The sequence below is a fragment of the Cherax quadricarinatus genome, chromosome 1 (genome assembly GCF_038502225.1).
Source record: "Cherax quadricarinatus isolate ZL_2023a chromosome 1, ASM3850222v1, whole genome shotgun sequence".
NCBI lineage: Eukaryota > Metazoa > Arthropoda > Malacostraca > Decapoda > Parastacidae > Cherax > Cherax quadricarinatus.
Window position 1 is genome coordinate 5,173,507 of NC_091292.1, and position 16,998 is coordinate 5,190,504.

Here is a 16,998-nt window from a genome sequence, read left to right on the forward strand (position 1 = left end):
GAAATTAGGAGGTGTGGAGTACTAAAATTGTTATCCAGAGGGCTGAGGAGGGGTTGTTTAGGTGGTTTGGTCATTCAGAGAGGTTGGAGAAATAGGATGACATGGAGGGTATAAATCGGTAGTGGAGGGAAGGCGGGGTAGAGGTCATCCTAGGAATGGATGGAAGGAGGGAGTAAAGGAGGTTTCATGTAGAAGGGGCTTGGACATCTAACAGGCATGTGTGAGTGCTAAATAGTAGTGGAGACAAGTGGTTATTATGATGATGTACTGTTTGAGTAAACAAGGTAACATTTATGAAGGGATTAAAGGAAATTAGTTAACTGGTTTAGGTGGGATGTACAGTGCCTGCACTCTGAAGCAGGAGCATCTGAGCTGCAATGTTGGCATGCCTCTGGCAAGACACTGGATTAAGTGACGGTGAAAGTGTTACTTCTTTGTTAAGTCACCCCCCACCTCGGTGGGAGATGGCCGGTGTGTTAAAAAATACATGTACTGCAATAATACAAAAACAATAAAGAAGCGAATGCTAGGGCATTGGGGAGAGGTGTGGGATAAATATTGTACATAATGGTAGTAGTAGATTGGCAGACAGCAACCGCCCAGGGAGGTACTACCGTCCTGCCAAGTGAATGTAAAACGAAAGCCTGTAATTGTTTTACATGATGGTAGGATTGCTGGTGTCCTTTTTTCTGTCTCATAAATATGCAAGGTTTCAGGTACGTCTTGCTACTTCTACTTACACTTAGGTCACACTACACATACATGTACAGGCATATATATATACACACATCCCTCTGGGTTTTCTTCTATTTTCTTTCTAGTTCTTATTCTTGTTTATTTCCTCTTATCTCCATGGGGAAGTGGAATAGAATTCTTCCTCCGTAAGCCATGCGTGTTGTAAGAGGCGACTAAAATGCCGGGAGCAAGGGGCTAGTAACCTCTTCTCCTGTATATATTACTAAATGTAAAAGGAGAAACTTTCGTTTTTCCTTTTGGGCCACCCTGCCTTGGTGGGATACGGCCGATGTGTTGAAAGAAAGAATAATGAACATGTTATGAGGTGGTAATTGTCACATCTGCTCTTTGCCAATGGTGCAGCTGTTGTATGATATTCTGAAGAGAAGTTGCAGAAATTTAGCAAATGAGTCTGGAAGGGTGTGTAAAAGAAGGAAATTAAAAGTGAACATAGGAAAAAGTAAGGTGATGAGAATAATTTGGTGCTGAGTGTAGAAAGTGATTTTTATGGCTTGATGCACTATCGAGTGTGAATAAGGTAACATTCATAATGTGATTCAGGGAAACCAAACTCAAGTCCTGGAGGTGGGAAATACAATGCTCTAAAGGAATAGTGGGGATGTTGCAGCTGAGAGAGTTGTTTGGAACTGTGAAGTCTGTGCACTTCTGGCAAAACAGTTATACCAGGTATATACTGAAAAACTCAATTAGCAGAAAAATTATGGGCTCCTACTCTTGGGCCATTAATCATGAATCAAATGTCTTATGCCATAGTACCCCATGTGCTCCACCTCTCTTGACGTGCATCTTGTTTACATACTGCTAGTTAGCCAGTGTCTTTTGATATATTTAAATACATTATACTGTTATTACATAGTAATTACCGATAAAAAGAGTTATTCTACCCAAATAACCTGCACATAGGAGAGAACTTAAGGCGACGTTTCAGTCTGACTTGAACCATTTACAAAGTCACAAAGCCTTTTTGTTAGTTATTTTACACTTCTATTTTGTACCCATTATACAATAAATTCTATCTGTCCACAACACTCTCGGATCAAACTAATTTTGAAAAAAAAAAAAAAAAAAAGAGCCTTTACTGTATAACTCTTAATACAGTTGCATATAGTTCAGAGGGGTTACCTTGGTGAGCAGGGCACTGTAAGCATTAGATATGTGAGCAATGGTCACTGTTCCCTTCAGCCTGTGTGGCAGACTGATTTGAACATTATAGTCCTGAACCTCGTACACACGACCTAGTAGCACCTGTCCGTCTACCAACGTCTGAAAAAAATGGAACACTGAATTTTAGCAAATACCACTATACCTTACAGTATATACTGTATCTATGTTATACATTATATTCAGCATGTAAATTTAATGTTTCCATTACATAAACATTTGACTGCTGATTCTCATATTTATCCACAAGACATCTAGGTTAACAGGTCTCTAAATAGTAATACCTACATGATAAATCTTTATCAAAGCAATCATCTGTCATGTGTAAATATGTTACTTTGTATAAAAAAAAACTGAGAATATGATCATCATAATAATAATAATAATAATCATAATAATACGTAGTAGGTTGGTAGACAGCAACCACCCAGGGAAGTACTACCGTCCTGCCAGATGACTGTGAAACAAAAACCTGTAACTGTTTTGCATGATGGTAGGATTGCTGGTTTCTTTTTCTGTCTCATAAACACGCTAAGATAACAGGGATATCTTGCTACTCCTACTTACACTTTGGTCACACTTCACAGACACGCACATGCATATATATATATACATACATCTAGGTTTTTCTCCTTTTTCTAAATAGCTCTTGTTCTTTTTTATTTCTTCTATTGTCCATGGGGAAGTGGAAAAGAATCTTTCCTCCGTAAGCCATGCATGTCGTATGAGGCGACTAAAATGCCGGGAGCAATGGGCTAGTAACCCCTTCTCCTGTATACAATTACTAAAAAAGAGAAGAAGAAAAACTTTATAAAACTGGGTTGCTTAAATGTGCGTGGATGTAGTGCGGATGACAAGAAACAGATGATTGCTGATGTTATGAATGAAAAGAAGTTGGATGTCCTGGCCCTAACCGAAACAAAGCTGAAGGGGGTAGGAGAGTTTCAGTGGGGGGAAATGAATGGGATTAAATCTGGAGTATCTGAGAGAGTTAGAGCAAAGGAAGGGGTAGCAGTAATGTTAAATGATCAGTTATGGAAGGAGAAAAGAGAATATGAATGTGTAAATTCAAGAATTATGTGGATTAAAGTAAAGGTTGGATGCGAGAAGTGGGTCATAATAAGCGTGTATGCACCTGGAGAAGAGAGGAATGCAGAGGAGAGAGAGAGATTTTGGGAGATGTTAAGTGAATGTATAGGAGCCTTTGAACCAAGTGAGAGAGTAATTGTGGTAGGGGACTTGAATGCTAAAGTAGGAGAAACTTTTAGAGAGGGTGTGGTAGGTAAGTTTGGGGTGCCAGGTGTAAATGATAATGGGAGCCCTTTGATTGAACTTTGTATAGAAAGGGGTTTAGTTATAGGTAATACATATTTTAAGAAAAAGAGGATAAATAAGTATACACGATATGATGTAGGGCAAAATGACAGTAGTTTGTTGGATTATGTATTGGTAGATAAAAGACTGTTGAGTAGACTTCAGGATGTACATGTTTATAGAGGGGCCACAGATATATCAGATCACTTTCTAGTTGTAGCTACACTGAGAGTAAAAGGTAGATGGGATACAAGGAGAATAGAAGCATCAGGGAAGAGAGAGGTGAAGGTTTATAAACTAAAAGAGGAGGCAGTTAGGGTAAGATATAAACAGCTATTGGAGGATAGATGGGCTAATGAGAGCATAGGCAATGGGGTCGAAGAGGTATGGGGTAGGTTTAAAAATGTAGTGTTAGAGTGTTCAGCAGAAGTTTGTGGTTACAGGAAAGTGGGTGCAGGAGGGAAGAGGAGCGATTGGTGGAATGATGATGTAAAGAGAGTAGTAAGGGAGAAAAAGTTAGCATATGAGAAGTTTTTACAAAGTAGAAGTGATGCAAGGAGGGAAGAGTATATGGAGAAAAAGAGAGAAGTTAAGAGAGTGGTGAAGCAATGTAAAAAGAGAGCAAATGAGAGAGTGGGTGAGATGTTATCAACAAATTTTGTTGAAAATAAGAAAAAGTTTTGGAGTGAGATTAACAAGTTAAGAAAGCCTAGAGAACAAATGGATTTGTCAGTTAAAAATAGGAGAGGAGAGTTATTAAATGGAGAGTTAGAGGTATTGGGAAGATGGAAGGAATATTTTGAGGAATTGTTAAATGTTGATGAAGATAGGGAAGCTGTGATTTCGTGTATAGGGCAAGGAGGAATAACATCTTGTAGGAGTGAGGAAGAGCCAGTTGTGAGTGTGGGGGAAGTTCGTGAGGCAGTAGGTAAAATGAAAGGGGGTAAGGCAGCCGGGATTGATGGGATAAAGATAGAAATGTTAAAAGCAGGTGGGGATATAGTTTTGGAGTGGTTGGTGCAATTATTTAATAAATGTATGGAAGAGGGTAAGGTACCTAGGGATTGGCAGAGAGCATGCATAGTTCCTTTGTATAAAGGCAAAGGGGATAAAAGAGAGTGCAAAAATTATAGGGGGATAAGTCTGTTGAGTGTACCTGGTAAAGTGTATGGTAGAGTTATAATTGAAAGAATTAAGAGTAAGACGGAGAATAGGATAGCAGATGAACAAGGAGGCTTTAGGAAAGGTAGGGGGTGTGTGGACCAGGTGTTTACAGTGAAATATATAAGTGAACAGTATTTAGATAAGGCTAAAGAGGTCTTTGTGGCATTTATGGATTTGGAAAAGGCGTATGACAGGGTGGATAGGGGGGCAATGTGGCAGATGTTGCAAGTGTATGGTGTAGGAGGTAGGTTACTGAAAGCAGTGAAGAGTTTTTACGAGGATAGTGAGGCTCAAGTTAGAGTATGTAGGAAAGAGGGAAATTTTTTCCCAGTAAAAGTAGGCCTTAGACAAGGATGTGTGATGTCACCGTGGTTGTTTAATATATTTATAGATGGGGTTGTAAGAGAAGTAAATGCGAGGGTCTTGGCAAGAGGCGTGGAGTTAAAAGATAAAGAATCACACACAAAGTGGGAGTTGTCACAGCTGCTCTTTGCTGATGACACTGTGCTCTTGGGAGATTCTGAAGAGAAGTTGCAGAGATTGGTGGATGAATTTGGTAGGGTGTGCAAAAGAAGAAAATTAAAGGTGAATACAGGAAAGAGTAAGGTTATGAGGATAACAAAAAGATTAGGTGATGAAAGATTGAATATCAGATTGGAGGGAGAGAGTATGGAGGAGGTGAACGTATTCAGATATTTGGGAGTGGACGTGTCAGCGGATGGGTCTATGAAAGATGAGGTGAATCATAGAATTGATGAGGGAAAAAGAGTGGTGCACTTAGGAGTCTGTGGAGACAAAGAACTTTGTCCTTGGAGGCAAAGAGGGGAATGTATGAGAGTATAGTTTTACCAACGCTCTTATATGGGTGTGAAGCGTGGGTGATGAATGTTGCAGCGAGGAGAAGGCTGGAGGCAGTGGAGATGTCATGTCTGAGGGCAATGTGTGGTGTGAATATAATGCAGAGAATTCGTAGTTTGGAAGTTAGGAGGAGGTGCGGGATTACCAAAACTGTTGTCCAGAGGGCTGAGGAAGGGTTGTTGAGGTGGTTCGGACATGTAGAGAGAATGGAGCGAAACAGAATGACTTCAAGAGTGTATCAGTCTGTAGTGGAAGGAAGGCGGGGTAGGGGTCGGCCTAGGAAGGGTTGGAGGGAGGGGGTAAAGGAGGTTTTGTGTGCGAGGGGCTTGGACTTCCAGCAGGCATGCGTGAGCGTGTTTGATAGGAGTGAATGGAGACAAATGGTTTTTAATACTTGACGTGCTGTTGGAGTGTGAGCAAAGTAACATTTATGAAGGGATTCAGGGAAACCGGCAGGCCGGACTTGAGTCCTGGAGATGGGAAGTACAGTGCCTGCACTCTGAAGGAGGGGTGTTAATGTTGCAGTTTAAAAACTGTAGTGTAAAGCACCCTTCTGGCAAGACAGTGATGGAGTGAATGATGGTGAAAGTTTTTCTTTTTCGGGCCACCCTGCCTTGGTGGGAATCGGCCGGTGTGATAATAAAAAAAAAAAAAATATTTTATTTTGATACGATACATAGTTGTACAAAGGAATACAGTATAATAGTTGAGTGTACATGCTTTGGAGTGTACATGCTTTGGCAGAGTATTTCGGGCACACTTAAAATTAACTTAAGATTAATTAGGTTATAACATATTAACCTTAAACTGTCCAAATGTAGATCTATATTCATGTGCATAGTGCTCCGACACTTTATTTTCTCCATTTGAAAGCATGTAAAAAAAAACATAGATCTACGTTTGGAGCATTACGCATGTGAACGTAGATCTACGTTTGGACAGTTTAGGGGTTAAATGGTCATTAGGTGAGTTACAGTGAGTACAGAGACTTAGAGTATTAATAGGTAATGCTATATGGCTTTAATAGGTCTAGTAGAGAAGTTTAGTAATGAATAACTACAGTTTTGAATTATTTTATAAAAATTACAATAGAGCAATTTAAACAGTTTTCAATATGAAGTACAATTGAGTATTTAAAATGATGAAATTTGAACATTACAATTTTGAAGCATTACAGTTTTACAATAGAACAATTTAAACAATTTACAATAAGAAGTATTACAATTTAGTATTCGAAACAATGAAATTTGAACATCCTGTTTTTGAAATAACGAGTACATGGTTGAGCAATCTTCAGCACAATATTCAGTATTGAAATTGAGACATCATTGGTACTTTTTTGTGTTGCTTTTGAGTAAATGGTAAGTATTAAGTACAGCTTTTCTGGTTAATTTTGGGTGATGAGTAGATGTCTAAGTAGTGCTTTAAACTGATCAGCAGGCAGGGGTTCTTTAGTGTGTTCTGGTAACGAATCATGGAACATCTTACCTCATAAGTCAAAGGGTGTATTTCAGCTGCTGAAAAACCCTCCAATTTCTGTTTTTTCTGTACGTTGCCTTCACTCTTGTTCTGCTTCTTCCTCTTTTTATCGGTAGTGCTTGCATCACTTCTTTTTTTAACCTATTAAAAATGTAATAGAAAATGTATACTTGAAACTATCCTTTTGTAATTTTGGATACAGAGATCTTTACCAATGTACTACATTAACCCTTAAACTGTCCAAACGTAGCTTTACATTCACGTGCGTAGCACTCCGACCTTGATTTTCCCCATCTGAAAGCATGTAAAAAAAAGTAGATCTACGTTCGGAGCCCCCCGCACGTGGATGTAGATCTACGTTTGGACAGTTTAAGGGTTAAATAAGAAATTTAATGTTTACTTACTGAAAAAAGATCTCGGTCTTTGCTTTTACTGCCTGCCACCACCATCCTGAAAATTTAGAATACTGTTTGTTTACAATGAAAAGTAAGAGAGCATATTTGTTTTATAAATATGGCAGTAAAATTTAAAAATAAAATTTTTAACTAAATATATTTTGAGATAAAATCAATTAAAAAATAAAAAATGCCTAAAAAAATATGACATATGACACATGCTTTAATACATACAGTGGAACCCTGAGTTTCAAACTGCTCCCAACTCGACCAATTATGTAAGTGCATTATTGTAAGTGCTTTTGTAAGTGTATTTTGGGGGGTCTGAAACGGACTAATCTAATTTACATTATTCCTTATGGGAATAAATTCGTTCGGTAACGGCACTCGAACAGCCTTCTGGAATGAATAAAGTTCGAAACTCGGGGTTCCACTGTATAGTGTTTGTTTAAATAAAATATGCAATGGAAATAAGTAGGACCCTAATGGAAATAAGTTGCTCTGACTTTTTTGGGCTATTCTAGGTAATTTACACTATGTATGATAATTGTACTCATGTGCACCTATACCTAAATAAACTTAATAAAATACTAATAAAGAAATGTAAGAAATATAACAGTTGTTCTGACTGAAGAACTATATCTCTATGCATAATGGCCAGTATAGTCCACCTATAATACATCATGCCTCATTCACTTGATATTCTTCTCACTAAGCCCCAATAAGTAAAATATGTGTTTTACACTCATTGCAGGTGTAGTGCAGCAGATTACTGAGTCTACTTCTTTCTTAATATATGCAGCACATAGTATGATAAATTGTGTGCAGAAAGATTCATGCCAAATATTCACTTAGGTTTCAGCATTAAAATTACTGTCATTACATTCTACACACCTATGTCAACTGTTTGAGTTCATTTCTTTCATATCTATTATTGAGAAATGAGTCCTTCACATCAACAATTCTCCACGCGGTGAGACAACTTTGAAAAAAGTTTATCAACCTTCCTAATACCAAACTGCCCTGAATGTCTCCAAAACACTTGCACAAGCAACTCTGGAGTCACCAAACCAACCAGTACACCTATCAAAGATCTCACCAGGATCAATGTGGAGAACCTTGAGTCAGTCAAGATAGGTTTATGTAATCCCTTATGGAGGCTGTGACATAGTATAAACTGGGGAGACAGCATCAAATGTGACATGGTATAAACTGGGGAGACAGCATCAAACCTAGAAACACTTCTAAATGACCACAGCTATGCATCAGAATGTATCACTCTGAATAATGCATGTGTACAACACCAGATCACCACCAGCCACATGAAGAAATGGAACCAGGCTCATGTAGTGATTGATGAACCAGATACCTGCAAATGAAAATGCCTTGAAACATCGACCATTACTTTAGACACACTTACACAGAAAAAAAGGCAGCTTATTCATCACTGAAATGTTAGTATGAATCCTGCTTAAAACATTAAGAACATAAGTTGTTAGTTTAATATGTTTATTATGCACCCCATCCTGTGGGCGGTAGTCAAAAGATTACAGAGGTACATAATTGGTCCAGGGACTGGACTCCAAAGTTTTGATAGCTGAGCAAGTTACAGAGGTAATGAACTCACAATTTACAAAGGTAATGAACTCACAATTTACAAAGGTAATGAACTCACAATTTACAAAGGTAATGAACTCACAATTTACAAAGGTAATGAACTCACAATTTACAAAGGTAATGAACTCACAATTTACAAAGGTAATGAACTCCAGGTAAGTCTGGTCACAATCATGACAAGTTACAAAGAACATAAGAAAGAAGGAACACTGCAGCAGACCTACTGGCCCATGTGAGGCAGGTCCACATCACCTGCCAGCTTAAACCATTGATCCACCTAGTCAGATCATGTCACATCCATCAGACCTATTAGCACAAGCTAGTCAGGCCCAACTCACCTACCCACACCCACTCATGTATTTATCCAACCTATTTTTAAAACTACACAACATCTTAGCTTCTATGACGGTACTCAGGAGTTTATTCCACTCATCCACATTATTATTATTATTACAATCAAGGGGGAAGCGCTAAACCCGGAGGATTATACAGCGCCTGGGGGGGTATGTGGAAGGCATTCAGGCTTAATTTGGGGAACTGGAGCACAGATCCAATTCCCTAAATCAAGAGCCCCTCACCAACATCAAGGAACCTTCCTTGAGGGGCCACTCATCCACAACTCTATTACCAAAACAGTGCTTTCCTATATCCTTCCTGAATCTGAATTTTTCCAACTTAAAACCATTGCTGTGAGTCCTGTCTTGGCTAGATATTTTTAGCATGCTATTTACATTCCCTTTATTTATTCCTATTTTCCATTTATAGACCTCAATCATATCCCCTCTAATTCTATGCCTTTCTAAAGAGTGCAGATTCAGGGCCTTAAGTCTATCCTTGTAAAGAAGATTTCTGATACATGGGATCAACATTGTCATCCTCCTTTGTATGTTTTCCAGTGCATTTATATCCATTCTGTAATAGTGACCAAAACTGTGCAGCATAATCTAAATGAGGCCTAACCGAAGATATATAGAGATGAAGATCAACCTGAGGACTCCTTGTTATTTATGCTTCTTGATATGAAGCCAAGGGTTCTGTTCGCTTTTTTGCGAACACTTATGCATCGTTGTCTTGGTTTTAGATTACTACTAACCAGAACTCCCAAATCCTTTTCACAATCAGTAATATTAAGATCTACATTATTTAGTTTATATGTGGCATGGTTATTTTCTTGTCCAACATTTAGAACTTTGCATTTGTCTATACTATTAAACTGCATCTGCCACTTCTCCGACCACTGCATCAGTTAATTCAAATATTCCTGGAGTGCTCTCATGTCCTTATTAGAATGAATTAGGCGACCTATTTTGGTGTAATCAGCAAACTTGCTTATTTATTCCCTCATCAATGCCATTTATATAAACTGTGAACAAAGGGCCCAACACTGATCCCTGTGGAACACCACTCATGATGCACCCCCACTCTGATTTCTCTCCATTAATGCAAACTCTCTGCTGCCTATCTGACAACCATGCCTCTACCCAGGAAAAAATTTCTCCTATTCAGTGTGCCTTAATTTTCCTCAATAGCCTCTGATGTGGAACTCTAGCAAAAGTCTTACTGAAGTCCATATACAAAATATCATATTCATTACCATGATCTACCTCTTCAAATACCGCGGTGAAAAAAAGTTAGTAAACCCATGCTGAGATTCATTAATCAATTTATGCCTTTCACGATGGCTATGAATTGCCTTGGCAATTATTGATTCCATAAATTTTCCCACTATGGAGGTAAGGCTTCTTGGTCTATAGTTCAAAGCTAAGGACCTGTCTCCTGCTTTGTAAGTTGGTATTACATTCATTAATGATTTGCCGGTACTTCCGGCCCGGGTCTTCTCCAGATGGTGACCCGGAGGGTATTACATTTGCTATTTTCCACTTGTCTGGCTTTATGCCAGTTTGTAGTAATATGTTTAAAAAGACTAGCCAAAGGTTTGTAAAGCTCCTCTTTACATTCCTTTAAGACCCTTACAAACAGCTCATCAGGGCCTGGGGATTTGTTTGGTTTTAATTTCTCCATTTGTCTGAGGACCATGTCACTAGTTACCATAGAAGTGCATAGTTTATTATCATCCTGTTCTACATAATTTATTATTTCTGGAATTTTGCTAGTAAACCATGCAATCGCCTGATAACAAGTTACTTCTACTACTATGATCAGGGGCCAGTAGGCCTACTGCAGTGCTGTTCTTACTTTTTGCATCTCACCATGTTCCCTCTATACCTTCTGTGCCATTATATTGTTTGAATTAGTGATGGGATGATGCCATAATTTATGCTAATACAGATATTGATACTCAGTTTGAGGCAGATACTGATACAATTATAACTAGCTGATACCCACTGATACAGATACCAATACACTGGCATAACTATCGCTTGTATTAGCTTGATAAAGCTCCTGTAAAGTGAAATACAGCCATAATAAATGTCTCATTAGTTGCTCCTGTGTCCTTTTACCCAACATATTGCTGGAAATTTTAATGATAATTATACATACATCATACATATTCTGTACTTGTGTCAATCTAGACAAAACTGTAAATAACAGAGATAAACAAACAATATAAACTATGGAAGGGGGGAGTAGGTTTAATTCCATGGATCAAAAGCCCTTAACTAGCATTAACCCTTTCAGGGTCCAAGGCCAAAATCTGAAGTGGTGCCCCAGTGTCCAAGAATTTAAAAAAAAAAAAAAAATTGTTATTTTTTCTTATGAAATGGTAGAGAATCTTTTTGTGAATGTAATAAAACAAAAAGTATGAAATTTGATGGAAAATTGACGAAATTATGCTCTCGTGAATTTTGATGTGTCAGCGATCTTTACGAATCGGCGATTTTGCCGACTTTGACTCCCATTTTAGGCCAATTACATTGTTCCAGTCGACCAAATTCTTAGCTATTTCACTAGCATTACTTCTACTCTATCGATTGAGCACAAGAAATCACCAAGTCAACTGTTTCAACTACAAAATAAAGTGACCGGAAATTGGTAATTTGGCCAATTTAACTTCACAAAGTTCAAAATATTCCAATTTCAAAATGGGGTCCAGAATATACAATGTAGGTATTCCTGGCACTAAACTAACATTTCCTCTGTTCATTAATTATGTTTTGAGGCTTTACAAATAAATTCCATTTTGATTTTTTATTCACATAATGAATTTTTATTCACACAAAAAAAATAGAAGATTTACTGTTATGCAATATTGTAATAATTGTATAAATATCATCACCACATTTGTGAATGCATATTAGACCCACCAGCTGGCGTGTATTAGACGTGTGAGGTCGTTTGTTTACTCTTGAACATCGGCAAAAATTTAACATTTCCGCCACTTTGAGCTCAGTTTCAAGCCATTTCCAGTGCTAAAACCAATCAAAATTATCTCTATTTCTGTAATATGTCTTCCATTCTATCAAATGAGACCAAGAAATCACAAATACAACTATAAAAACATACCAAAAAACGCTGCAAAGTCGCTGTTTTAATCGAAAATCACGGTCTCAGTTTTTTTTCTCTCATTATACACAGTGTGCTGCAGGATTTGTTTTATGTGGTGCACACATACCACATAGATGTATTCTCTCATATCTAGGCCCAAATTTACTACTCACAGTTTATCAGAGTGAGCTGAGCTCATGACGTAGATCTACGGTTTGGACCCCGAACGTAAAGCCGTAGATCTACGGGACGGACCCTGAAAGGGTTAAGGAACTTCACTTTCAAGCTCGATCACTAGCACACTCAGCTCACACACTGTGGTCTGGAGTTTGAATCTCCTCCGGTATGGCTGAAAAACATTAGGGACATGTTTCCATAAGATACCTGCTGTCCCTGTCCCTGTTCACCCATCAGTTCAAAATTGGTACCTGGGTGTTAGTCAACTGGTGTGGGTCGCATCCTGAAACAAAACTGACCAAATTTGCCCGAAATGCTCTGCATAACAAGCGGCTTTCTATATAGTAATGTCACTGATATCAGCTATGGTCTGTATACCTTGTGCATGTACTTGTAGTAAATAAAGATAACATTATATTATTAAAACATTTTATCACATGGAACATGCTAAAAAAAATATAAAGCTTTTATTTCTTTGCAAAGTCACAATGTGTATTTACAACTTTGATTAGTTAAATACAAAGAAAGCCACTGTCATGCCAGTGCATTTTGAGCTGGCATGTGATTTTCACAGAAAAAGTTAGAGTTCTACACATTCATGTGTAGAGTTGTGTGTGTGAGGTGTATGGTAATATGTCACAGTATTTGACTATCAGATTATCCTATGCAAATTTATATATAAGGCAACTGTAAAAAACTAATCTTGTGTAATGATTATTATATGGTAGTTATGGGGAAGCATTCAATTGGTAGCAGTCTTGGTTCACACACTGAGGGAACAAGGCTCAATCCCCAGCACAAGTTTCCTTACACCTGCTGCCCCTGTTGACCTAACAGTAAGTAGGTGCCCGAGTGTTAAGTCACCTTACACCTGCTGCCCCTGTTGACCTAACAGTAACTAGGTGCCCGAGTGTTAAGTCACTTTACACCTGCTGCCCCTGTTGACCTAACAATAAGTAGGTATCTGCATACTTGACTATGCATGATTAAAGGGTCTATATATAGCTCCTGGCCCCGCCTCTTCGCTGGGTGCTAGGCGACTGGTGTGGGTAGCATCATTAGGTAAACGATCAAAGAACTTCAAAGGAAATAGGTCCAATAGTTTGATGGCATAGCATCACACACTGAGGGAACAAGGCTCAATCCCCAGCACAAGTTTCCTTACACCTGCTGCCCCTGTTGACCTAACAGTAAGTAGGTGCCCGAGTGTTAAGTCACCTTACACCTGCTGCCCCTGTTGACCTAACAGTAACTAGGTGCCCGAGTGTTAAGTCACTTTACACCTGCTGCCCCTGTTGACCTAACAATAAGTAGGTATCTGCATACTTGACTATGCATGATTAAAGGGTCTATATATAGCTCCTGGCCCCGCCTCTTCGCTGGGTGCTAGGCGACTGGTGTGGGTAGCATCATTAGGTAAACGATCAAAGAACTTCAAAGGAAATAGGTCCAATAGTTTGATGGCATAGCATGGCTTTACTGAGATATCCTGAGTTACTTAACCCTCGGGGTTAATAATCCCAAGAAAATTTTCAAGAGGTTACACAGCTCACTGGAACTAGAGGGCAGTCTGATTCGATCCAAGAGAAGGCCAGATCCATTTCCTTGGATCAAGAGCCCCTCGTCTGCATCAAGGCACCTCCCTCGAGGGAGTGTGCATTATAATAAAAAAGAAGCGCTAAACCTACAAGGGTTATACAGTGCCGCTGGGCAGGGAAAGATGCAGTTGTAATGGGTAGCAAGAGGGAGAGGGATGATTATTAGGTCATGGAAATAAGTCACTCTGTCTGACTTTTTTGGGTTATCCTAGGTTCTCTACACATATGCTGCTATGTATGATAATTCTATGTAACTGTATTGTGTATACCTGAATAAATTTACTTACTTACTTACTTACTTACTTATGGAGTGCAGTGAGGCAGTGGAGAGGGAGTAACTTTGAGGGTTAAACCCTTAATAAGAGCTTACTTTGAGGGAGTTACCTTAATAAATTTACCTTGAGGGAGTTACCTTAACAAGCTTATTTTGAGGGGTTGCAACCTTAATAAAAACTTACTTAACATTTGCTGTTGTACTTCTTGTTGGGACAGTATGGGCCGCCGACGGCAGTATTTGCTGTAACAAGCGTTGGTTTTGGGATGTTAAGAGCCACCAAAGTTGACGCCTTATTGAATCCTTCTTCCCGGGAGTCCGAAATGTGCTGTCCAAATTTATTTTATTTATTTATTTATTTATTTATTTATTTATTTACTTATTTATTTAATAATTTGAACATGATACAGTGAAGTACAAAGGAATACAGTTATTACAGTGCAGTATGCCAAAGCCCCTAGTATGCAGAGAATTATGGGCAGGCTTAAAATTAACTTAAGATTAACTAAGCAATGATATATTACCTGGAGTTTACCTGGAGAGAGTTCCGGGGGTCAACGCCCCCGCGGCCCGGTCTGTGGCCAGGCCTCCTGGTGGATCAGAGCCTGATCAACCAGGCTGTTGCTGCTGGCTGCACGCAAACCAACGTACGAGCCACAGCCCAGCTGATCCAGAACTGACTTTAGGTGCTTGTCCAGTGCCAACTTGAAGACTGCCAGGGGTCTGTTGGTAATCCCCCTTATGTGTGCTGGGAGGCAGTTGAACAGTCTCGGGCCCCTGACACTTATTGTATGGTCTCTTAACGTGCTAGTGACACCCCTGCTTTTCATTGGGGGGATGGTGCATCGTCTGCCAAGTCTTTTGCTTTCGTAGTGAGTGATTTTCGTGTGCAAGTTCGGTACTAGTCCCTCTAGGATTTTCCAGGTGTATATAATCATGTATCTCTCCCTCCTGCGTTCCAGGGAATACAGGTTTAGGAACCTCAAGCGCTCCCAATAATTGAGGTGTTTTATCTCCGTTATGCGCGCCGTGAAAGTTCTCTGTACATTTTCTAGGTCGGCAATTTCACCTGCCTTGAAAGGTGCTGTTAGTGTGCAGCAATATTCCAGCCTAGATAGAACAAGTGACCTGAAGACTGTCATCATGGGCTTGGCCTCCCTAGTTTTGAAGGTTCTCATTATCCATCCTGTCATTTTTCTAGCAGATGCGATTGATACAATGTTATGGTCCTTGAAGGTGAGATCCTCCGACATGATCACTCCCAGGTCTTTGACGTTGGTGTTTCGCTCTATTTTGTGGCCAGAATTTGTTTTGTACTCTGATGAAGATTTAATTTCCTCATGTTTACCATATCTGAGTAATTGAAATTTCTCATCGTTGAACTTCATATTGTTTTCTGCAGCCCACTGAAAGATTTGGTTGATGTCCGCCTGGAGCTTTGCAGTGTCTGCAATGGAAGACACTCATGCAGATTCGGGTGTCATCTGCAAAGGAAGACACGGTGCTGTGGCTGACATCCTTGTCTATGTCGGATATGAGGATGAGGAACAAGATGGGAGCGAGTACTGTGCCTTGTGGAACAGAGCTTTTCACCGTAGCTGCCTCGGACATTACTCTGTTGACTACTACTCTCTGTGTTCTGTTAGTGAGGAAGTTATAGATCCATCGACCAACTTTTCCTTTTATTCCTTTAGCACGCATTTTGTGCGCTATTACGCCATGGTCACACTTGTCGAAGGCTTTTGCAAAGTCTGTATATATTACATCTGCATTCTTTTTATCTTCTAGTGCATTTAGGACCTTGTCGTAGTGATCCAATAGTTGAGACAGACAGGAGCGACCTGTTCTAAACCCATGTTGCCCTGGGTTGTGTAACTGATGGGTTTCTAGATGGGTGGTGATCTTGCTTCTTAGGACCCTTTCAAAGATTTTTATGATATGGGATGTTAGTGCTATTGATCTGTAGTTCTTTGCTGTTGCTTTACTGCCCCCTTTGTGGAGTGGGGCTATGTCTGTTGTGTTTAGTAACTGTGGGACGACCCCCGTGTCCATGCTCCCTCTCCAATTTCAATTTACTCTTAACATTTTTGACATTTAATAACCATTACTTGTCTAATTACCTTTACCTGTTTTAATACCACATTTACTATCCTAGATTACTCTTAATTACCTTGTACTGCCATATAACCTCAAGTATAACTACCAGTGCAATATTGAATGAAATAAACATTACTATTTCACTTTTTTGTAATCATTATTACTTACTAAAATTTTATTAAACACCATATTTACTACCAGTCAATTTTACTTTTGTACATTAAACATTATTTTATACTTCCCATTACATTTTGTTGCCAAATTTTCAAGTTTTTATATTCAACCCCAACCTTTATATTATCCTTGTACCTGTGTACCTGGGTACCTGTCTACCATCTTACTGTCATATTATAACCAAGACATTACCATTGTGATTTTTTACTATTATTCTTTTGGTACTTAAATTGTGAATTTTATTTTGTCAATTTAAATCTATAGTTATAATCTTGATCTTGTCAACAACCTATATCAGACTCTAGTGCAATTGCAAGTACCATTTCAAATTGTATTTTTATATTATAAGTTTATATTATAATTCCTACCATCTGTCCATTTAACTTTGCTTACCATTACTTAATTTTAGTCCCTTATATATTTTCTCCTTTATTTTAGCTTTATATAACTATCCTAGTTTATATATCCACAATTGTGAAAATAATCA

General features: G+C 38.8%; 1 protein-coding gene across 1 annotated transcript in view; it reads right to left on the minus strand.

Moving 5' to 3' along the window:
• Positions 1 to 14,549, minus strand: part of Rrp5 (Ribosomal RNA Processing 5) — a gene marked incomplete at its 3' end in the record, with an annotated part of 59,037 nt that extends 44,488 nt beyond the window's left edge. The window contains 4 exon segments of the mRNA XM_070088501.1: positions 1,879 to 2,019; positions 6,742 to 6,873; positions 7,137 to 7,182; positions 14,425 to 14,549. Of these exon segments, the coding sequence (XP_069944602.1) occupies positions 1,879 to 2,019; positions 6,742 to 6,873; positions 7,137 to 7,181 (318 nt within the window).
• Between the last annotated feature and the right edge of the window lie 2,449 nt (positions 14,550 to 16,998).